Raw genomic sequence first — 25,247 nt, forward strand, 5'->3', positions numbered from 1 at the left:
ATTAAGAGTTTTTGTTCTATTATAAGAAAATAAAAATATATTTACACAACAATAAAAACATGAAATAGAAAAAAATAATTAGTTGTTATAGTGACTAAATTTAAGACCATTCTAGAGACTAAATTTTTTATTTATTTTTAAAGTAGTTTCTATTATTGTTAAATAATTTCTAAATTTCTTGGTAGCAAAAACCTTGGTAGCTAGTTAGATACCAATTTAAAAACCATTTAACAATAATATAATAGAAACTAATTTAGAAATATTTTTTTAGTCTTTAAATGGTCTATAATTTAGTTAATATAATAACTAATTATTTTTTGTCTGTAAAATTAGTTTCTATTTAATAATTTTTTTTATAATTTTTTAATAAAAGAATAATTAGTTATCAAATGAATATATGTGTTATGTGAGCCCATAAATTAAAGGAATATATGTACTTTAAAGTTTCAGCTGAACCACCACTAGTGGAGGAGGCATCTTCTTTCCTTTGCAATAATATACCTGCTATGGGCTCACATAGCAGAAAAGGGATAAAAAAAACTTAAAAACTGTGGTTTAAGCAACTCTCACCAATCTTTAAAAACTTAAAATCGCAAAAAAAAGGAAAATTTCCTTATGACACCACTATTTAAAAATATATCTATTCCACAACTATATTTTATATTAAAATAATATTTTTTTATGGATATCAAATGAAAGAAAAAAAAAACATTAATGATAAATGATTTATGCAATGTAGCTAATAAACTCCAAGCATAAAAGTTTTAAAATCTATACTTTTTTATGTAGTAATATCAAACTCATGAATTCATTTAATTTTAATCAAACTAATTATTTTTCACTCTACCATGAGTTTTTATTAAAATAAAATAATGTTCATTACATATGTATTTTTCTCTCTTCAATATTTTACTCCTATATTTAGTAGAAATGTTAAGTAACTCATAAGGGAATAGTTATTTTTTTTAAGTGAAAGGCTATGACGGGTTAAAGCACATTATTTATCAACAAACCAAAAACAAAGTAAAGAGAAGTACAAGAAATATAAAAGAATTGCCAAAACTTATGAAAGAAAAAAAAATGTCTCACAAAATGAAAAAAAAAAGTTTGTCTTATTTTGAATAATGTCATAAGCTATGAGTTTCTTTGGGAGGATTGTTTTCACTTAGGTTAAAAAGTATAGTGAGATTGATTTAATGTGGTAATGAGTGAGACTTGTAAGGGAGTGTAGGTTAAATAGTCTCTCATTCTTTTGTATATGGTTAGAAAATTTCTCAAATATTTCACTTTAATTTTAATTTATCTTCTACATTAAATAATAATTTTCTTATTGAAAGCCTAAAGAAGAGTCACATTCAATCTATAAAGAATGTCATTCCATTTTTAGGGTTTAATTCCATTTTTACGATGTATTCCAAAGCATATATGATGAAAAATATTGCTAACAACTAGTACAAACTTTGTATTTGTAGAATGTGGTTACACTACAAGAAAATCATGAAATAGAAACCAATTTGTAGAAACCAAAATAATTAGTTGCAATAGTAACTAAATTAGAGACCATTTTAGAAACTAAAAAGAAATTTGGTTTCTAAATTAGTTTCTATTATTTTCTATTATTGTTAAATAGTTTCTAAATTGGTATCTAATTAGCAACCAAGATTTTTGCTACCAAATTTAGAAACTAAATAATTGGTAGTTAAAATCTTAGTTGCTAATTAGATACCAATTTAGAAACTATTTAACAATAATATAAAATAATAAAAACTAATTTAGAAACTAATTTTTTTTATAGTTTCTAAAATGACCTCTATTTTAGTTCCTATTGTAACTAATTATTTTGGTCTCTAAAAATTAGTTTCTATTTCATGATTTTCTTGTAGTGTTAGGTCATAATGCTTGTGACTTTGCATGTATTATGAGCAATATCTTTATGATTCTATTTCTAGTTAATCTTAAACATTGTTACATATTTAAGTTAGTGCCAACAATCCTATACTTATATTAGTTGACTAGGTGATTAGGTTCAAAAAAGAAAATAAGAAGAAAATACTATAAGAGCAAACACATTTCATGGAGATGACACATATTTGGATCTCTTTAGCAACACAATTGGGTCAAACAAATATATCTATTTTGGAATAACTCAATTTGGATTATATGCGAATATTTTTAGCGATACAATTGGATCAAACAAATATGCCTATTTTGAAATACTTCAATTTGGACCAGAGTCTTTTTGCAATATACACTACTAAAAAATCATTAAATAATATATAAACTAATTTTAAATAAAAAAATAATTAGTTGTTATATTTACTAAATTAGATACTAAAATAACTATTTTAGTCTCTAAAATAGTTAATATAAAAATTAATTATTTTTTATTTTTAAAATTATTTTCTATTTAATGATTTTTTTATAGTAATATATGTATTTTGGAAATTCAGTTTTTTTATCATGCTTATAGAATATTAGATGAGAACATAATTTGATTGAAATGTTTTGATGACCTACCGAAAGTTTTTATATTGGTGGATGATGTTCATCAATCTAATTTTTAAATATTGTAATCATTATTTGTTATGGAATTTGTGCTCGAAAATGTCACATTAGAGAAATCTTTTGCTTTCTTATCCAAATTCTAGCAATAAAGATGATCACATCTCTTGTATTTTAAAAATTTATAAAATAATTTTTAAATTAATATTTAATTATTAGTTATCAAAATTTTAGTTATTTATATTTTTATATTTTAACTTAGTTTATTAATCTTTTTAGGATTTAGGATCGTATAGCTAATTTAGATATTAATTTAAAAATTATTTTATAAATTTTTATTGATTTTAATATTTAAAATAATATTTAATTTAGTTAATATAGTGATTAATTATTTTTTATCTCTAATTTTAATTATTACTTAATAATTTTTTTAGTGTAAAATATATAGTTTTTTAAATCATAAATTATGGTAGATATGATTTATTAAAATAATTAAAATCTGTTTGGTCATTACTATTTATAATTGAAAGTAACTTATATTTTATTCTTGGGAAAGTTAACAAATTTGTAAGAAGCTCAACTTAAAAAGCTATTTTTGGAAAACATTTTTAAGGAATATTACTTTTTAAAGCATTAGTCAAGAACCTTGAACAAACAATCCTTAACTTCTTATTTATGAGAAACTACTTTTTCATTATATTAAACACCTCTAATATTTCTTATGCTTCATTTAATCAAATTGTTATTGCCGATAAAAATAATTTTTTTTGTGAAAATAGAAATATTATGTTTATGATAACAAATAATATTAAATATGTAGTACTGTTCTAGTTAAAATATTTGTTGAATAATAATCAATAATTTTTTTTGTTATTTTTTATAGAGTTTATTTTTTTTATAAGATGTTGGCGAATAAACCATTTCTTTAAAAAAGTAGAATAAGATAATGCTTTATTTTTGTGTGGAAATGATTAATTTTTCTTTTTACTTTTAGTTACACTTTATTTTCTAACGGCTATATTTTTTAGAATTACATCATATTTCATAAATATACTGATTGTTTTATGAGACTTTCTTAGAAGTTAGTTGTTAAAAGTTAGTTGGAGAGAGGTAGGTTATTTCATCGAAAAGAAATTAGTTACTTTTTAAGAAAAAAAAATATGAATTTGGATTTCTAAAAATCTAAACTACTTACAACATTTAAAGTGATGTAATTTATTGTTATAAAATATGAATTTTTGACTGGTAAAAATATTAAAAAGGCATACATAATAAATAATTAATAGTATATGACCTCAGGATCACCATCTAATAAAAGATAAAACAATTTTTTTATACAACTTAAATCGTTTCACTCGAATCTAGAAGTAATGTAAACCCACAATTAATCTTCTCTCACTTATCTCGATGAAAGGAATAATCAATCGGAGACTACCGCGCCTAGAGGTCGTGAAGACAAGAAAAATAAGACAAAAATAGTTATTTTAGAATGAATCCTTCCTTGTAAGAACAATATATAATTTGGAATTATAAAAAAAATTTATTAAGCGACCTAAGAGATACATTCTTAAATGATTAAAATATAGAATAAAATTCTAATACATTTTGATTATACATTCATAAATACTTAGCTCGCTTAATAAGATTTTTAGTATCTAATTAAAAGATTAGAAAGATTTGAGAGTGGTCGAATCATATTGCCACTCTTTTCATCCATCCATACTTACATTACCATTCAATAATTAACTACAATCAGCGTATAGCTTTTGGTTTTGAGGAATAACTTCTTTAGGTTGAAGATTCAACATTGTTTAGAGATGTAGTTAACATAAAAAAAATATAAACTAATATCAAACTTCTTTTATAAATTCATTTTTTAAGATTAAATTAAATTTAAAGACTATTTTCTAATAAAAATTAAAGAACACTTCCAAAGTTAAGACAAAAAATAAGAGCAAATTTCATATAAGTAAATGATATTTTAGCATATCTTAGCCAAATCAGAATTTAGGGTTTAAAGTTTAGAGTGTAGGGTGAAATCACTCCAAATAAAAAAAAAAGGATTCTACACTATAAGGAAACACATAAATAGTGTCATTTGTAAAGGTGGAATGGTAGATGTTTTAAAAGTTCTCTTGTTCAGTTAAATGTTTGGTCTTGGGTTACGTTCAAAATACATTGAATTGTTTTCTCTTATTTTGACTGGTGTCTGGATCATTTGGGTTGTATGAGGATGGTTAAATGATATGTTAGATTGTTGGTTAGATTCTTAGTTGAGTTTTGGTAGTTTGCAGGTTTTCTGGGTGAGTCTGAGTACTTTTCTTTCTTGGTTTGTATAAGAGTTGAACTACCTGAAGTAATTCACATTAATTTATTCTTTCCTACTGATAAAAAAAAATTATAAATAAAGGATAAAATGAAAATGAAAATGAAAGAAGCGCAAAAAGTTTTATTGAAGATGAGTAATATATATGCTTTGGAATGTACAATGATGGTACTAGAGGTGCGATTCATAATGTTTTTGTACAAAAGCAAAAGATACCCTCTTCATTACTCTATTTTGCTCAATCTTCTCATCCTTATCTCACAATCATTACAATATATGTTTTTCACTTCCAAAGGAAGAAATGATCTATTAAATTCTATCTCTACTTCACTCTTAATCTTTTCCTCACTTTTCTAAATCTAAACTTCATCCAATATTTCTATGTTTTACCATTAACTTCTCTATCTAATTTATTGCGAAAGAAATTAATTAACATGTAATGTAAGAAACACGAGATAGTTAACTTAATTATAAGGGCGTTTGATTAATTTTTTCTAAAAAAAATGTAAGAGGAAAAAATTAATAAATTAAAATTAAGCTGTAAATAAATTAAATTATAAAAACCTTTTCATTTGGCTTTTTAAATTTTTATTTCTTAAATTATAAAAAATCTATTATATTTTTGGGTTAAATATGTTTTTCGTCCTGTAATATAACACAAAATTAGTTTTGGTTCATAGTCCAAACTTTAGATTATCCAGTTACTTGGTATATGAAAATAATTGGAATGAGTTTGGTGTAGAATTAGTTCGATTTGAGATTTCATTTTATCACTGAAAGTAGTTATTGAACATCAATTTGCAATTAAAACAATAACAAAGTTTGAAAAAAAAACTAACAATTTAAAAAAAAAAACTAACAATAATTTCATATACAGAAAGTCTCATTTCAATATTTTTATACTACAAGTATCTAGATGGTCTAAAGTTTGGACCTAAAACTACTTTAATGTTCTAATATTATACTACAAATAAAAAAAAACATATTTAACCCTTTATCTTTTTATTTTTTTTTCAAAAATTTGCTAGGGAAAACTTCTCTAAATATTTCGCCATCTGAAAATATTGGTGCACGAAGTTTTACAAAGGAGGATTAATTTTCAATCACACCAAATTAACATTGGGATGAGGGATTAATTATAGTGTATACAATGCTAATTTATATGGAAAATTGATATATGTCTAGCTTGAGAAGAAGCAATGGAAGAATCATGATTGCTAACATTCAAATGTTTTGAGTTCTGAATCCTGATATTATAAAAGTGTTGAGATTATTTTACTTAATCATTTTCTTGACTTCAACGCTAATCTTTAGATATATTTTTGGAAAGAGTAAAAAATAATAAACATGAGAAGTTATAGTAAGAGAAATTACAGAAAAATAATTGTTTATTTCACCCTTTATTTTGATAGTTTTAAAGAGCAATCAAATTTTAATAATTAAATAATTAAATAATAAATAATAAATTATAAATTATAAATAAAATAAAATAAAATAAAATGGAATAAATCCTTCATTGGTGGCATTAAATAGTATTATCCTTTAGGGTTAGATCTGAACCTTTTGCAGAACATTAGAAATATGAAACATCATGGTTAAAGCGTGCTTACTTTGTTATCATTTGTTGGATGTGAAAAGAGAAACAATTCGGTGTAAAGCAAAATTAATTAATGCCCTCATAGGTATGCAAATCAGAGTTATCATAGTGCCTTTTTCCTTAATAAATAGATTAATTGGATTTACTTTCCCTAATAAAAAAATGTTTCTATTTATTAACTTTTTCTTTTATTAAATATTTTAAAAAAATAATAATATATTAGTATCTTATTAATGTTTTAACCATGTGGTTCTCACTTCTCCATTTGTTACTTTAATATACAAATATTTTTGCACCAAGTGGCATTTGTAATATAAGAAGCAACAATTATGTTCCTCCATAGTTGCACTCATGTCCCTTAATGAACACCTAAAGGAGTGCTATAATGCACCAAACAAACACAAAACTTTAGGCATGAGGAAAAAAAAAATGCCCTACACTTTGCCACTCCTTCATAATGCAACCCTTCTCTTTATTCCATTTTAAAAACCCCTCCCTCATACCTTCTTTCTCCATGTAAGATAAAACACTCACAAACACAAACACACACAATAATGTCCAACCATAATGCAATGCACCACAACAACGTTGTTGAAGATCATGAGACTCTCATGTATCAAACCTACCCTTGTCCATACTATGTCCAGAGCCCCTCTACTCTCTCCCATGCTAACAGTGCCGACATTCGTATTCAAAATGATCCAGAATCAACTTTTCACTCTCCTATTCGTTCTGAAACTCATCCTTTAAACCCTACTCACGAAGAGGATGAAGCTTCACGCTTCGCCCTCTGTCGTTATACGTCTTCTCGTGGTTCTAGTCACTCTTTCTCCCATCATAAGAAGGTTTCTTATGATGGGAGTCATGTTACCGGCACCGAAAATGGTGACGTAAACCGTTTTGTTATTGTTGATGGTGGTGGTGAGAATGGGAGGGATGAAAGGGAGAGTAGAGAGGGAGGGTCATTTTTTGAGTATCATTATGGGAAGAGAAAAGGAGGGTGGAAGAGGTACTTCTCTTACCGGAACTCGGATTCTTGTGCATGGATTTGGTTGCAAATGTGGTGGAGAATTTTGGTGAGCTTTGGAATTGCTTTGCTTGTGTTCTACATTGCTACAAAACCTCCATCACCTAATATATCCGTTGAGGTACGTACTCATTAAAATTCTATAAGATGATCCTGTGTCAATTGCATTAATTGAAAAAAATGCTAAGTATTAGTGTTGTTTCTATTTATATAATTTAAGTTTTAGCATGTATATTATAAAAGAACGTGTAAATTATATTATTTTTCTTCCAAATTTCAATAAGAGTGTTTATATGTTGACAATCCTTTACCAAATTATAATTAGAAAGATAAATAATTTTTTACTAAAATGAACCAACATTACAAGAAAATATTCAATAGAAATTAATTTTAGAGACAAAAAATAGTTAGTTGCTATATTGACAAAATTAGATATTATTTTAAAGACTAAAAAAATTATTGGTATCTAAATTAGTTTCTAGTATTGATAAATAATTTATAAATTGGTCCCTGGTATATAATTAGATACAAATTTAAAAACTATTTATCTGTAATAGAAACTAATTTAGATACCAATAATTTTTTTAGTATCTAAAATAATATCTAATTTAGTCACTATAGAAACTAATAATTTTTTATTTATAAAATTAATTTTTATTTAATAATTTTTTAGTAGTCAAATTTAAAATTTTATTCACCAAATTTATGAATGTATAATTGTGAAAAGTAATATCTTCTTTCCAACAATGAAAGTAGGTGGCAATGTAGGTGAAATGATTGTGTAAAATTAGATGTGTCATCTTTTTGCTATAACTTTCATGATGCTTCTATCTTTTGACTGTTGGTTGTGTTGCAGCTATCATAACCAAAATTGTACACTAGTCAAGTCAATATTTGAAATAGTTTTATAAAATTAATAACTTTATAACATATTAATTATATGGAGTATATGTTGTTTTAAGTATATGGTTGCTTCACTTTTTTATTTTATTTTTTTTTATTATTATTTTTAATCAGCATATGGTTGGTTCATTGATCTGCAGATTGCAAGGTTTCCACAATTTAAACTAGCAGAAGGGGTGGACAGAAGTGGAGTAACAACAAAGATTCTGACCTGCAATTGTTCTTTGAATTTAATCGTAGAGAATAAATCCAGGTTCTTTGGTCTTCATATTCATCCTCCCACCATGGACATGAAATTTTCCAACTTACCCTTTGCATTTTCAAATGTAAGTACACCCTAATCAATATCATTAGAATAGATATACGTTGAAAAAAAAAAAATATATATATATATATATATTATATTAATAATTTTCTTTTGATTAATAAGAATATTTTATAATGCATAAGTAAGAATAAATCTCATTTAAATTGGTTTATAAGGTTGAGTTAGACTTAAAAGTTTACTCACTAGTGCAGAAACATAAAACAAATGCGGCTATTTCGAATTTATAAATGCGGTTTTACAACCGCATTTGATCAACACGCAATTGTAAATCAAGAAATATAAATGTGGCTATATAGCCGCATTTATAAATACCATTTACAAGTGCGGTTATTTGCTTTAACCGCACTTGTATATGCCAAATCATTAAAAAAAATTAAAAATTTTAAAACACGGGAGCGAACAACGGTGGCGGCAGCAGAAGCGACGGCGGACAGGGAAGCAGCAACGGAGCAAACCAAAAAATCCACAAGAAACCACAAATACAATGAAAGAGTGCTCCGAGACCACCAATGCAAGGAAAAAAACATATATAAGAAAAACGAAAAACATTTATGCATATATTTGTGAAGATGAAGAGGAAGAAAGAAAGTTCAAAAACTTACATTGCACAAATGGGATGCAGATGCAGCAGAAGAACTCAGCGAACGCGAAACGAAGGCAAAGACGAGAAATAAAGTTTGAAATTATGTGTGGCGCGCTTCAAAATTTAAGGTAAAAAATGATTTACGAATGCGGTTAAAGGTAAAACCGCATTCGTAAATCAAAGAATTTTGATTTACAAATGCGGTTATTTGAATAACCGCATTCGTAAATCAAACACTTTGATTTACAAGTGCGGTTATACAAATAACCGCATTCGTAAATCAAGTGCTTTGATTTACGAATGCGGTTCACTTGATTTACGAATGCGGTTATTCAAATAACCGCATTCGTAAATCAAAATAATTTCAAAAATGCCACCGCGTTTTTTACGAAAGCGGGTAGCGCAAAAGCCGCACTAAATAAAGCGTATCCTTTTCTTCTTTTTGCACTAGTGACTTCTTAATAAGATATCAGAGTCATTTAGAACCTATCATTATGAGAGTTTGTTGGGTTTATCATGTTATCCGCTATCATACTATTCATGAATATATAGTCTTACACACGAATTGGAGAGTATAAGCGTGAAAGGAGGTATTTTGAAATCTCACATCAACTATATATTAAGTTATTTCATAGTATATAAATGAATATAAATATCATCTTATAAGTTAGTTTTATAAAGCTTATTCTTCTTAATAATAATAATAATGTGTCTCATATTAAATCGTGGACATAGATTAGAAATTCTAAGAAAACACCACATTATTGGAGGGCAAATTTTGGAAGAAGACTTTAGTAGAGGTGTATAAATGGGTCGGTTCAATAAGGAAGTCAAAAATTTGTAAAATGAATTTGATTAGGTTAAAAAATTATGATCTAAATTAAGGTAAACTAACTTTAATTTTTTCTAATTACTCTATTTAACATATACTTTAAAAGGGTTTTTGTTAGTTCGTTTATAAATTTACAGATTTTCAAATAATAAGTTTTTTAAAGTTAATAATTAATAATTTTATTTCAGTAAAATATATGCAATCAAATAATTATATTCAAAACTTAAAACTAATTTTATTAAGTGGCTTACATTTTAAAAATATAAATTTTATTTTTTTAATAATTTAAATGTTTTAATTTTTTTTATATAGAATCAGATTAAAACTAAAAATTACAACTAGTTTAAATATTAGTCAGATTTAAAAATTACAATCATTTAAAATATGAGTTGGTTCAATCTTTCACATTTTTACTATCACCAGTTTAGAATACAATAGTTAAACCTAAAAATCACACCTTATTTAAAGTATGAGTTGGTTGAAGCCTCTTACTGAAACTTTGAAGATAGAATGTTATATAGTAGTAATAATTTTATAAGTTATATTATTATTTTTTTATCAACAATAAATAATTTAACTTAAAAGTTTTGAATATTGCAGGGTCCTGAACTGTATGCTGAGAGTGGTTTAACAGTGTTTGAGCTGCAAGTGGGAGCAAAGAACAAGGCAATGTATGGTGCAGGAAGAAACATGCAAGACATGCTGGATTCTGGAACAGGATTGTCTCTAGTAATACGTGTAATGTTGAGTTCTAGTTTCAAAGTGGTTCCAACTCTCATAAAACCAAGCTTCCATCACCATGTTCAATGTTTGGTGCTTCTCAAGAACACTTATGACAACAAACATCGAACCCAAGCATTTCATAGCACCTGTGCTCTAAAGTAAAGTTCTTGATTCAACTGCATGCATGCCTTTCATGTTCTTCAGGTCTACACACATTATTGTATGATATAGAATGAATACCAAAAGTAAGGGTGGACAAAAATTTTAATTGGATGAAACTGCTCTATTTTTGTACGAATTATTTTAAAAAATAAATAGATCTTTATTTTTGTACGAATCCCTTAAAAAAATAAATATTTTATTTTATCTTACGTTCTTTTCTTCATGCACCAGATCAATTATGATGTACACCCAACATTGTAAAAAAATTCTATTTTACCCTTATTTTTTGGATATTTATATCCACAACACAAATAAGACCGTTCTGAATATACAAATTCAGAACTGAGATGTAGTGCTTTCGATATGATAATCCCCAACACAATAATATCTTTTAGATATTAATTCGAAAGTTATTTTTTATTCAAATACAAAAATTCAGAAAAGATGACAAAACCATTTGAAGTTTAAACATAATGAGTGCAGATCAAAATTAATTTAGTACAGAAAGAATTAGTCATTAAAATATCCCTTGATAATACATATTCCATTTGACCGAGTCTAATTTAAATTATTTTGTTTCAAAGTAAAAAATCCACGGATAATTTCACCTATTTAAATATTCACAACTAAAAAGTATTAATTTTTTTTATTCAAATAGACCCACAAAAAGGAAAAAAGGTTGAAATGCCAACATATCTATTAAAAGTTCATTCATATAAATTTAATTTTTATTTTATAATTTTTTTAGATTAAATTTCCATTTTATTTATACAAATTTTACATATTGAAAAATCTAAATTTTTATATAAAAATTGAAAATTTTCTAAAATATTTTAATTTATTTATTTTGTTCGATGAAAAGAGTATGTAAAAAATAACATATGAACACAATACCCACAGATCCTCCTTTGTTGCCATTTAGTACATCAGGGACAAAATTGGTACTTTAACATTTATCTGGTGCTAAGGAAAGCATAGAGGTGCAAAAATAAAACCCCTTATATGTTTAACTAGAAGCCCAGATATGGGTCCAACGTCAAGGGAAAAAATTGTACGAATTGCATGGAATGTACTGAAACAAAAGGTTATTCTAGCATAATTTATAATAGAAGACATTACTTCAAAAATTTAATTTCTACCATTATAATTTCTAATTTTTTAACTGGTCAAACGTCAAATAAGATTGAATTTATTTATATTTTAATACTAACCAATTAAATTATCTTAGATTTTTTCAATCGAAATTTCTGAGTATTTTTGCTACGGTATAGGAAAAAGTTTAAAATTCTAAAGTTAAAAGTTTAAAAATAATTATATTTTGAATTAAATTTCTGATAAAGTTGGAAATAAAATTTTGGTTGATACATTTAGAATGAAGCATCGTCATTAATATTTGTCTATAATAATGATAAAAATAAAGATTGTTTCTAAATATATGAGACAATAATTAATAATGATTTATTCCACACTATTAACAATATTCTCGTTTCAAAAAAATAATAATTTAAATGTTAAATATTAAATCAAATCATTTCCCATTAATGACCCTTTTTTTATAAAAAAGTTAATAAGTTATTTTAACATTTTGAATTTTGTTTAATTAAGATCTAGGATTCAACTTTCAACTTGAATATAAAATCATAATTGAAGACTCTACTTCATAAAAAAAAATGGGTCTCTTTGATTAAAGAAGTACTATACCTCTTGATTATAAAAAAAGTTATAATGTTTTAGAAATAAATTTTTTTATTTTTAATTAGTGACGAAAGTAACAGGTCTAATTTTATATTTTTTAATTAATATGTTATAAGAATAGGGAATTATTTTCTTATTTTATTAATTTTTAAGCTCCTATATTATTTAATTAAATTATTATGTGACTAATAAAAACATTAGACTTATTATTTTGAGAATAAAAAAGATTCACCACTTGTCCACTTGTATTACCAAAATATTCCCACTAGTCCACTTGCAATATTTGGTTCCCATGTCTAATTATCAATTATTTTATAACATTTAATAAATAAAAAAATTATACAACTTTATCATATCATTAAAGACTTAATAATAATATTGTAAAAATAACCTATTTAGTCTTTTAACATCATTTGCATATGTAACCTCAAAAGTTCAATAACATTTTATTCGTTACTACTATTTTCTTTTACAAATATCGTAAAATTTAATTAGAAGTGCTTCACATAAACCATTTTTAAAAGCAATAATAATTTTGATTTGCAATTTAGTGATATATTATTATTATTAATATATATATATATATATATATATATAACGGGAGAGTTTTGTCACTTATATGAGTTCTATCAAGTTCAATAATTTTTGTTGTTGTGAAAGAGACTTCAAAGTTTGAAAAAAAATAATTCAAAGTTATTGTACAAATAAAAATTAATTATTATATTAATTAAATTAGATATTATTTTATAAATAAAAAATATTAATATTTAAAGTAATTTTTATTAGTAATAAATAATTTTTAAATTATTATCTAATTAATTATCAAAATTTTAGTTATCAACTTTAGACTCAAAACTAAAAAATTTGGTAACTAATTAAATACTAATTTAGAAACTATTTATTAATAATAAAAATTATTTTAGATATTAATAATATTTATTTAGTTAATATAATAATTAATTATTTTTTATTTAAAAATATTTTTATTTAATTATAGTGTTGATTTATATTTTGTTCACTAATAATAAAAATGAAATGAATATATAATTCGTGTTAATTAATATAATAATTAAAATTAAATTGTCACAAGTTATAGCAACATAAATATTTGTAAAAATTATTATAAGTATTCTAAAGTGAAAACAGAAAACATGATGTTTACTTCTAAGTTAATTTTTAATTTAAAACTTGACATACTGCTGTTTAACTGTTTTTATTTTTAAATATTCATAAAAGTTATTGTTGATATTGATATAGATATTTAAAAATAGAAAACAAATAAAAATCAGATAAACTAAAAGTAAAACAGAAAATAAAAATATCCCATGTTTTCCATAACTTCATTGATGTGAAAGAATGAAGAGGAAATAATAAAAGGATTTCATTGATAAGCAAAGTACAATTTTTTTTTTTTAAAAAAAATAAAATTACAAACAAAACTAATTTATGATATGAGGTTTACACCCACTTATATACTATGAAATTTCTTAATCTCTAGTCGATGTGAGAGTGAACTTTAAGTCGGTTTCCATCGACTTATATATTATGAATTGTTTTAATCTCTAATCGACGTTAAACATAAGGTGAATAAAATTTATTTTCTTTGTTTCCATTAAAATGCAGAAAAGAAAGTTAATTATTTTTTCCTCTTATTCTTTGTATTCACCCACCACAATGAAAAAAAGCATAGTGTGTGTTTCTTTAGTTTGTATAGTAACCCTAGAAAGAAAGAAAAGAAGAGTTGGAAAAGATATAAAGAAGAATGGTAGAAGAGCATAGAAAGGGTTTTTGAAGATGTTGAGTTAGAAAGATGTTGAAGAAGAGTTGTTATATGTCAAATCCATCACCAATGTTGGCAACATTACGACATGGATGCCATGATGTGCATCAAACTAAACTCACTTCTGCTATCAGCGTGCAAAGAACAACAAGATATTTTCTCTATCACACCACTTTCAAGCTTTCAAAATGGAGCCTATCATCCACTTCCATTATCTTTCAAAACCTTCACATTATTGTGGGAAAGAACCACCACCACCACCAACCATTACAATGCAACACTTTCATCTAATTATACTTCTTCTTCCTCCAATCATGCAATTACAAAATAATATTCAACTTTTACATTCCAAGAAAATCATGAAATAGAAACTAATTTTAGATACAAAAAAGAATTAGTTGTTATAGTGATTGAATTACAGACCATTTTAGAAACTAAAAAAAAATTTGGTTTCTAAATTAGTTTCTATTATTGTTAAATGGTTTCTAAATTAGTATCTAATTAGCTATCAAATTTTTTGCTACCAAATTTAGAATATGATTAATTGGTAGTTAAAACATTGGTAGCTAATTAGATACTAATTTAAAAACTATTTAACAATAATAAAAACTAATTTAGAAACCAATTTTTTTTTTTTTAGTTTCTAAAATGGTCTCTAATTTAGTCACTATAACAACTAATTATTTGTTTTCTATAAAATTAGTTTTTATTTTATGATTTTTTCGTAGTGTTAATAAAAAATTATAAACTCTTCCATGTAATTTTTGAAAAAATAATTTTTTTTTATAGTGAGTTCAAGCTACCCCATTCAGTAATGTATCTAGGTATCTAGATTTTCAGTAATGTATCTAGGTATCTAGATTTTGATAGGATATGTTTATTAGCTGAATATATTACTTAAATGTGTTTTTTTTAGCAATTATTTTGTATATTAGAGGTTATTATTTTGTATATGTGTTCAAGTAACTCTACTCCTCCCATTTATTTGTTTTTGTACTGTTGATTAAAAAAAATATACACAAACCAACCAATTTTTTTTATTAAACTATTTATTTTTACATTATTTAATGTAGAACTTTGATGAATAGCTACTTAAAAATGAGTAATATAAAGTTCTATCAATTAAATATAGTAGTATATTTTCTTTCAGATAATATTATAAAAAGAATGATAAATCTATCGTTTGGTTAAATATATTATCATGTTAGTTTAGTTATTGGCTTTTTGTCTATTAGTAAAGATTATTTCAATATTATTTTTTTTCTTAGATTTTTCAAGCCTAATGTTTTTATGGAAAATGAGTGTTGTATTTTCTATGGAAAATTACCTACTAAGTTTTTTTTTTAACTAATTAGATATTAATTAAAAATTTCTTTATAAAATTTATTAATAAAAAATTACTTTAAATATCATTAATTAATGAATTTAATTAATATAGTAGTTAATTTTATTTTTTTTAAATTAATTTTTATTTAATAACTTTTTTTTATAGTATGCTTCTCGAGCTTTGTTAAAAAGTCATCTATTGTTTTATAGATTTTAACACATGTGAGATTTTATTAATAGATATTTTCATTGCCCAATATCCACTACCCACATGAAACTATAAAACTATAAGTGAATTTAATTCAAATATTTCATCATGTTACTTTTTAACTCTTTTAATCATATCATACATATCGTTTTCATCTTTCTTGTTTACATCATCATTGTACACATACACACCATTTTTTCTTTAATGTGATACTGAAAATTTAGGTCATAGAGATGAAGTTTTATGTTTAAGTTTTACAATTTGAGTGAAATTCTATATAAAAAAAAAAAACTTAATAATTGAAAGCTTTTTCAAAGCTCACTATTGAATTACAGAAAATCGAGTTCATGAACTTGAGAGAGATAAGTTTTTATTAATTTTTCTTTGTAAAAGAATTTAGTTCATAGTGTTGGGAAGGGATCCAATGATGAAAACTCAGCTATAATGAAGATGATCAATCATTTTTATCTCTAAGTTACGTGATTTTATTTAAATATTTTTAAAATAAAAAATTACACGCGTCCATGGGTTGACAAAATGAGAAAAAATAGAAAAAATATTTCAACAAAAACAAATTTTCATCTAATTTTTTTTTTTAAAAGTAAAAATTTAGGGTAAATAAAACTAGGTTAAACGGTTAAAAGAAAAAAAAAATTAAATATTTGTATCAACTAACAAAAAAAAGCATATTATAAAGAAATAGAGGAAAACATGTGATAAAATCTAAATTTGTATTTACAAATATACAAGTATAAATAAATATGAATTATTTTTAAGTGATTACGTTTCATCATTAAATTCAAGAACTCATGATAAATTTTTATATCACTACAAGAAAATCATTAAATAAAAATTAATTTTAGATACTAAAATAATTAGTTACTATTTGATTAAATTAGACATCATCTTATAAACTAAAAAAGTTTTTGGTATCTAGAGTAATTTATATTATTAATAAAATTTTATAAATAGTTTTTAAATTAGTATCTAATCATTAACTATCAAGGTTTTAGTTACTAACTACTTTATTTTCTAAATTAGTCTCTATTAGTTTTTTAGAGACTAATTTATAATATATATTAGTAGTTAAAATTTTGGTAACTAGTTTAAATACCAATTTAAAAATAGTTTTATAAATTTATATTAATAATAGAAATCATTTTATATATCGATAATTTTTTAGTTTTTAAAATAATATTTAATTTAGTTAATATAATAATGATTAATTATTTTTTATTTTAAAATTTAGTTGTTATTTAACAAATTTCTTGTAGTGTATATCCAAAACATATTATTAATAATATAATATAAATAAAATAATAAATACAAATATTCAACATACTAACAATTTTACACAATAATAAAAAGTTAAAAAATAAGTTTATGCAATTTCAAATATCTATGTCACCACATTAATTTTATTAGGGACAGTGGACCCGTTGAGGTTGTCACCAATGTCCTAAAGGTTATTGAGAGTTAGGTTGGTGTTGTGAAAAATTGATTTTGTAGATAAATTTTGAAGAAATAATTAGGATGATGAGTCAATTTTTTTATTTGTCTTATGTACTATTGAGAAAAAAAATGTTTAAATTAGTAAATGACTAAATATTTTCATCTCTCAGTTTGTGAATAATCGGTTTAAACATATAGAAAAACATAAGAAATGACTACTAGAGCCTATAATAAATGGGTGAAGTCCCTTAACCCAAATATTAGAATATTTAATTAAATAAATTAATTAAGTTAATAATAGTAACATGTAATAGTGTTTGAGGGTGTATTGAATTCCCTAATAAAAACTAATACAATAAAATCATGAAATAAAAACTAATTTTATTCACACAAAAATAATTAATTGTTATACTGACTAAATTAAAAACTATTTTATAGACTAAACAAAATTTTAGTTTCTAAATTAGTTTTTATATTGTTAAATGATTTTTAAATTGGTATCTAATTAGCTACCAAATTTAAATTCTAAATAATTGGTAGTTAAAACCTTGGTAGCTAATTAGATACCAATTTAGAAACTATTTAATAATAATAGAAACTAATTTAGAAATCAATTGTTTTGTTTAGTTTCTAAAATGGTCTCTAATTTAGTCACTATAGCAACTAATTATTTTTTGTCTCTAAAATTGATTTTTATTTTATGATTTTCTTGTAGTGAGCACATGATTATAATAAAATCATTAAATAGAAACTAATTTTAGAGATATAAAATAATTAGTTACTATATTGATGAAATTAGATACTATTTTAAAGATTAAAAAAATTACATATATATAATTAGTTACTAGTTTCTAAATTGGTATAGAATTAGCTACCAAGTGTAATATTAAATATCTTTTTAAACCTATTTATAGCTTGGTCCTTTTGTCTTTTCATACCTTGACTAGACTAGGGAAATGTTCTTGTTTTTTTTTGTAGATTCTCGTCTGAGGGAGAAATTGGTAAAAGGAAGACTACAACTGGCGTGGAGGCTTTTAGAAGGCTATTCGACATGTGTTACAGTGTCTTCCTGGAGGTTTTTGGAGCAACTCATGCATGAAAATTTGTATCTGTTGTGGAGTTTGCTTTCTGGGGAACAACACTGCATGCTGATTTCCAACACAAGCATGCTTTGGATTATGTTGGTGGGATAAGAGGGTTGATGTTGCTAGCACTTTTGGGCCTTGAACTCCTGCACTTTGGCAACTATGTATTTTCCATGGTGAATCTAGAACACATAACAGATCGAAGCACGATGTTTCTCGGGTTTTGGTTGCCACAACTGCAAAACTACCAAGGAATCTAAGTACTCTAGACAACTTGTGGTTTTGATATTTTTTGTTAATTAGTTGTTGCATCATTATGTGATGTTTTGAGCTTTTAGTTAGATTTTTATGTTGTTAGATTGTAATAAGTTATGTCTTAGAGCATCTAACCTCTTTTGTGTATATGAGTCGAGACATTTCTTAATTGTTCAATTTTATTCAATGTAATTAATTCATAGATATAAAAAAAAAAGTTTTGACTACCAATTTTACAACTTAAAACCTTAGTCTATTCCTCCTTTTTAACCATGATTTTTTTTTAATGGTGATAGATGTAGACATAATAAGGATGGTTGTATTATGAATTGATGTGGTTTGTTATAGATGAGGACAAAACCCTTAGTAATTAGGGAAGTTTGTGTTACTTATGAAGAAATGATGGTAAGGAACATGATATGATGAAGTTTGGAAAAATAATGATGTTTATGGAGTTTGTACTTTGAACATTCTCAGTCTGAAAGCAACAAGAAAAGGTTGTTCCCACCAATGTCTTAACTGATACTGATATGATCACAAACATTTTATTCGCGCATGGATCCATTGTTTGCCTCATGTTTAGAATGATGCAAGAACCGGACAACTTCGTACACACAAATTTCAACTCTAACCATAATAATTCATCTAATATGGTAAGCCACAAATCTAGGGTTTTGTGGCCGACAACTCTCACATAATCATCATCAACATTTTCTTTATTTTCATTATTATTATTATTATTTATTATTATTATTATTTATTATTACTATAATGTCTAAATCCTATCTACCCAATCTAAATCAAGTGCTTTTATATTTCTATGGTGATTTGACATGGTAGGTTGTGAAATGTCTTCCATGGTGGGAAGTATATTTATATCATAATTGGGTTTAATCAAAATTTAGATTCAATCTTTTAGGGTTTGCTTCCACCTCATAACTCTCCACTCACTCTCTCTCATTTTCACCTCTTAATTATCCATTTGTATGTTGTATCAAAGAAATTATTTTTTCAATAATCTAAAATTAGTTTATCCATGGTTTAATTTGTAGAAGTTATTTCATAGAAACATTTTTAAAATCTAGGTTTTGATTCATACACAAAGTAATTTCATCTTATGAAAAAATTAATTTAATTTTTTATATTTTTATCTTATATTTACTTATGCATAAATTTTCTCTAAAGAAATGGTTCTTTATAAAAAATAATTGTATTTGAAATTTGAGGTGAGTGGTTTTTGTCTCCCAATATTAAAATAAAACATCATTTTAGTTTTTAAAATTAAGATGAGTTAAATATGTTTTTTGTCTTTATATTATAATGCGAAATTAATTTTTTCCATAGTCTAAATTTTGAAACTTCTGAATATTTGTAGTAAGAAAACTATTGAAATAAGTTATGACAAATTTATTAAAGACTCATTTCAATAGTTTTCTTATTATAAATATAAAAAAAAATTCTAAAATTTTGAATAAGGAATAAAATTATTTTTGTGCGAAAGTATATGGTTATTAAACATATTTAACCCAATTAGAATATGTTTAACCTAATTAAAAAATATTTAACCCAATTAAAAAGGAAACGAATTTTTTTTTAATCTTGAAATCAAATGACATTAAAAAAATGGTGGTGATAAGTTGATTAAAATGGACATGTTTAAAATATTGGTAATATCACATCACCCTCTTCCTTTAATACTATTAACACCATCTAACTCTAGAGATAAAAACCTATTTTTAAAAGTCAAAAGTGAAATAATTTATTTTGAAATTGTATTTGACTAAAACCGAATTATCCAAAAATTTGGAAAACTAAATATTTTAACCAAAGTTTCCGTACATTGTGTCACCATTACTAATTGACTTTGGAAATTAGTTCAGTACGATTGCCTTTTAGGCCATTTGCTATTTCAACAATCAAAAGTAACACTCTATTTCGACAATTAATCATCTCTATTTCTATCTATTTTTTCTTTTGTTTTTCGTTTAAAAATCCTTCACATAACTTTTTATGTACCCAATTTATTAAAAACCATTTTCATTTGCACTTATGTGAATACAAATTTGGATGAATATCATCGCAATAAAGTAGACATGAATTTACAAGTCAAAGAAACGTATTTTTTAGGACAATCTGATAAAAAAAATAGTTACAATAACACATTATAATATTATCTAAAGTATATAGATATTTGCGGTAAATTGTTTTAAGTGAAATATTAATTATGAGTTATATTTGCAATATAAGATTTTCTATTTTGATGGTTCTAGAAAATGTAAGAGGAAAAAATATGCAGATAATTAAATAATCAAATATAAATACCAATATTTTTTTCTTATTTTATAAGAGAACTCCTTTATATGAAAAAATAAAATATATTATATGTTGGAACTCCTAAGTTTGAATTTAAAAGTGTACTTGTATAGATTAATAGGAAATTATATGTTGGAAATCCTAAGTTTGAATTTAAAAGTGTACTTGTATAGATTAATAGGAAGTTTAGATAGTATCTGAAATTGACAATAATAATTATTTTTATATGTTAGTTTGTTCTTTCGTACTATGTCGTAGCAAATGAAAATACAGTTACTACCAATACAAAACAACACAAAACGTATTCCATCCATCAACTTTGATTACCAACATCACAAATAATTACCCAAAAAAAAATCACTATCGTAGCAAATAAGGAAAAAATTGTTGAAATTAAAAAAAAATAGAAAAGGAAAAATTTATTGAAATTAAAAAAGAAATAGAGGTAAAGAGAGAATGTACGGAAAAAGAATTTGTCTAAAACAAAGAGGATCCAAAATTAATTTTAGAAAATGCATATATCTCCTTGAAAATATTTGAAAAATATATGAAGATTTCACATGAACACATAAAACTAAAATATATAAATATATTAATAAATATAAATCTTATTTTATAAATTAATTTTATAATATTAAATTAGATTTAAAGTGTATTTTTTTTAATAAAAGTTTTTTTAATAAAAAAGAGTTTATAAGTGATATTGATGGTGTCGAATCACGAAGCAAAGTAATGGTTTCCACAATTTCACTAAGGAAATTATTAGAACTCAACGATTTAAATTAATTTATGTTCCTACGAAAGTTATCGTTTTGTGGTCTTATAATGCGCATTTCATGAATATGCCAACCTCTCATTTCACTCACCATGCATTTCATTTTTTCTCTCTTTTTAATTATGCCAATATTATTTTAAAGTTTCTTAAACAAACTACACTAACTTCTCTTAATTATTTATTATTTATTATGTTTTATGTTTTCCTCTGGACTAATTCATTCTTGATGGTACTAGAATATATTATATTGGTAAACAAACGATTAATTTAGGATAAATAATATGGAAAATTAAGAAATACATTATTGTTAATCATGTAAGTTAATTTTGGCCAAACAATAAAAATGTTGATTAAAGTCATATAAATAAACACGATAATCAATACATTATTACTATTATAATATTTATTATACTTAAATACTAAATTCTTACTTAATCGTAGTTAAAAACAATTTTGCAACTCAATCAAGAACCAAATATCATATGTTAAGAGAAAAAGTGAAAAGAAAAAACATGACAAAAAATAATGAATCAATTGTTCATTCATTAGACAACTTCCTTACAATAACAAATTTTATAATAATATTACTTTGAAAATTTCTATAAACTGCACTATTATTTACTTATTTGAAAAATATTTTATTTTGTAATTATTTAAAATGGTAGTTATAAATTTAAAAATAGAAAACTTAATATTGAAGTTTATAGATTTTAAGTTTTTCTTTTTTCTTTGGACCTTTTTGTCTAACGATTTAAGTTTTTTTCTCATCTTTCCTCTATTTTTGTCTTTATATAAGTGCGTCGAGCATCAACGAAGATAATAAATTTTGTAATCAACAATACATTAGACATACTTATACTCACTTGTGAATTATAGTGCATTAATTCTTTTTTTTTTTAGTTTCTGTTTTTGTTTTTTTTATATTTTGTTTTCTCTGGAGGTAAAAATCAATACATAAATATTTTAGGGTTTTATAACCATCATGGGACTTTTTTTTTCATTTATACTAAAATGAGGTCGTTTTCAAAAAAATTATAAATATGGACAAGTCATATCAACTTAGCACGACTTTATATGCAAAAGTCGTGCTAAATTGACACGACTTTGTCACGTCGAAGTCGTGTCAAGTTGGCACGACTTCTGCCACGTCAACTCCTGAAGTCGTGTCAACTTGACACGATTTTGTCCACGTCATATATATATATATATATATATATATTTTTATTTTTATTTTTAATTTTCTTGTAAAATTTTCTTATTTAGATATTGACTAGTAAGTTATGTGATGTTTAAAATTAATTTAATACATAATTTTCTAAGGGTGTTAGTTTTAAGCAATAAAAAAATGAATAATTGTGTATGGATCATGTTTGACGATAATGTAATATATTAATTTGGTTATTAGATTAATAAAAAATATGAAAAACAAAAAAAATGTTCATATTGCAAAACCGAAGGTCACAATAAAAGTAATTGTCCGCACAAACAAGCTAGATAATAAAATTCAATTTCAAGTTTGATTATTAATTTTCTCATAGTATTTATACCTCATAAAAAATTTATTTATCAAATTAATTTCAAATATTACATAACTTATAATTTTAATTATAATTAAATAATTATAATATATATTTATTTAAAAACAAAAAAAAATTTAAAAATGATGTGGACAAAGTCGTGCCAAGTTGACACGGTTTAAAGTTGACGTGGCAGAAGTCGTGCCAAGTTGACACGACTTCAGGCTGACTGGCAAAGTTGTGCCAACTTGGCACGACTTCTACATATGAAGTCGTGCCAAGTTTGCACGACTTGCTCCATATTTGTAATTTTTTTTACAACAACCTCATTTTGGTAAAAACAAAAAAATAGACACCATGATGGTCATAAAACCAATATTTTAGGCTATTTGAAAAAACTGTAAAACTGTTAATGTAATTTATTTATTTAAATTTTTATTTGTTATTTCCTTTCTATATGTTTATTTTCTAATATTATATATATAGAGAGAGAGAATTCTAAAAAATTATAATTGTTTAATTAAAAAAAATGACTGATTCTTAATAGAGATGACAATAGAGCTATACATGTATAAGTTTGATGATATCATTTCTATGTTTTTAAATAAAAACTCATACTTATTTTGCTTCTGATAGTTAATAGGTATAAAATCTATATTCATTGGTTTCTTTGTTAGGTAAAGTTAAACACATACTTGCTCAAATATTTATTATTTTAAAAGAATAAAAATCAAAATAAATATAAAAGAATATTATCAAGACACTAACGTATAAAAAGACTTACATTTTCTCCTTTACATCAAAATTATAATTTCATAAATTTTACAATAGTACTAAATAAAATAATAGTGTTTAGTAATTTATAATATAAATAAGTATGAGAATAAAGACAAGGTGATATCTACTTACATATTTTATATTTAATTTATTTAAAACTTAGATATTATGCATGTTTGGTTAATTCAAATATTTTCTATCTATATTATAATGAATTTTAAGTATGAGTTTTTTTTTTTATCTATAATACTTTCAAAAGACTAAATTATTGTTTTTTTTAAATTATATCATTTAGAAATAATTATACATTTACGTTTTTATAAAAGACTGAATATTCCCTATCAAGTATTTTCTATTCATTGTCTTCTTCCGCTATCCGTCCGTCAAGTCCAGTCCAAAAGGTGGAGGTACTTGCAAAGATACTCCAACGCTCAAATTAACTGAGATTGTTAATATGTTTATTTGGGCTTAAAGTTAGAAAAATCATTACTTTTTACCACGAGACCTATCTCTATTTATACCTTTTTATTGGACTTTATACTTCATGAAAATCAATGCAAACCTAATAGTCCTTTAATCATGCTTTATCATCCTTAATCTATTTTTGACTTTAATTAACCTATGAGAATCTTGTCGACAATTCGATCGATCAACTTTTGGTATAACAACCTATATAAATAATCTCTCGCAAAATAACAAAAATCTTGTAAAGTTTTGTTTAGTTGTTTTGTTTGGTATATACCACTAAAATCGATTTAGAAATTAATTATTAGTATACATGAAAAATACAAAGGAAAAACTATATGCTTTAAACATTAATTTAACATGCTGAAACAAGTTAAAATGGTATTCTACGCTCGATACTTAAACTATATGCGAATATGAAATTCATTAAAAAAATGTTATATTAACATTTCTATACAAACAAGATAAAAATAGAAAAAAAAGTCCTAGTCAATACACTTTGATTTTTCCAAGTTAGGTTGATAATTTACTACTCTAACTAGCTCAATTTATTTATGATCAACCCACTTTTATTTTTTAATTTCCTAAAAAAAATACTAACCTTATATTAATAATA

At 24.3% G+C, this 25,247-nt stretch overlaps 1 protein-coding gene across 2 annotated transcripts; it reads left to right on the forward strand.

Annotated features, from left to right (window-relative positions):
• The first annotated feature begins 6,775 nt into the window (after positions 1-6,775).
• LOC137834750 (delta-latroinsectotoxin-Lt1a protein) lies at positions 6,776-11,158 on the forward strand. Of its 2 annotated transcripts, XM_090302942.1 has the most exons (4): positions 6,776-7,573; positions 8,496-8,681; positions 9,306-9,394; positions 10,699-11,158. In XM_090302942.1, the coding sequence occupies exons 1-4, from the start codon at positions 6,980-6,982 to the stop codon at positions 10,727-10,729; spliced, it is 900 nt and encodes a 299-aa protein (XP_090159068.1). In that variant the 5' UTR covers positions 6,776-6,979; the 3' UTR covers positions 10,730-11,158. The 2 variants fall into 2 exon arrangements, with proteins under 2 accessions (XP_090159068.1, XP_068499026.2); XM_068642925.2 differs by lacking the exon at positions 9,306-9,394.
• Positions 11,159-25,247: the final 14,089 nt, after the last annotated feature.

The sequence above is a fragment of the Phaseolus vulgaris genome, chromosome 5, assembly GCF_051622355.1.
Source record: "Phaseolus vulgaris cultivar YP4 chromosome 5, ASM5162235v1, whole genome shotgun sequence".
Lineage (NCBI taxonomy): Eukaryota > Viridiplantae > Streptophyta > Magnoliopsida > Fabales > Fabaceae > Phaseolus > Phaseolus vulgaris.

Excerpts from the sequence above, each read along its gene's own strand:
- LOC137834750 (XM_068642925.2), top strand. The coding sequence starts at position 6,980 with ATGTCCAACCATAATGCAATGCACCACAACAACGTTGTTGAAGATCAT. Across the intron at positions 7,574-8,495 it reads CACCTAATATATCCGTTGAG|ATTGCAAGGTTTCCACAATT; the intron begins GTACGTACTCAT and ends ATTGATCTGCAG. Across the intron at positions 8,682-10,698 it reads TACCCTTTGCATTTTCAAAT|GGTCCTGAACTGTATGCTGA; the intron begins GTAAGTACACCC and ends TGAATATTGCAG.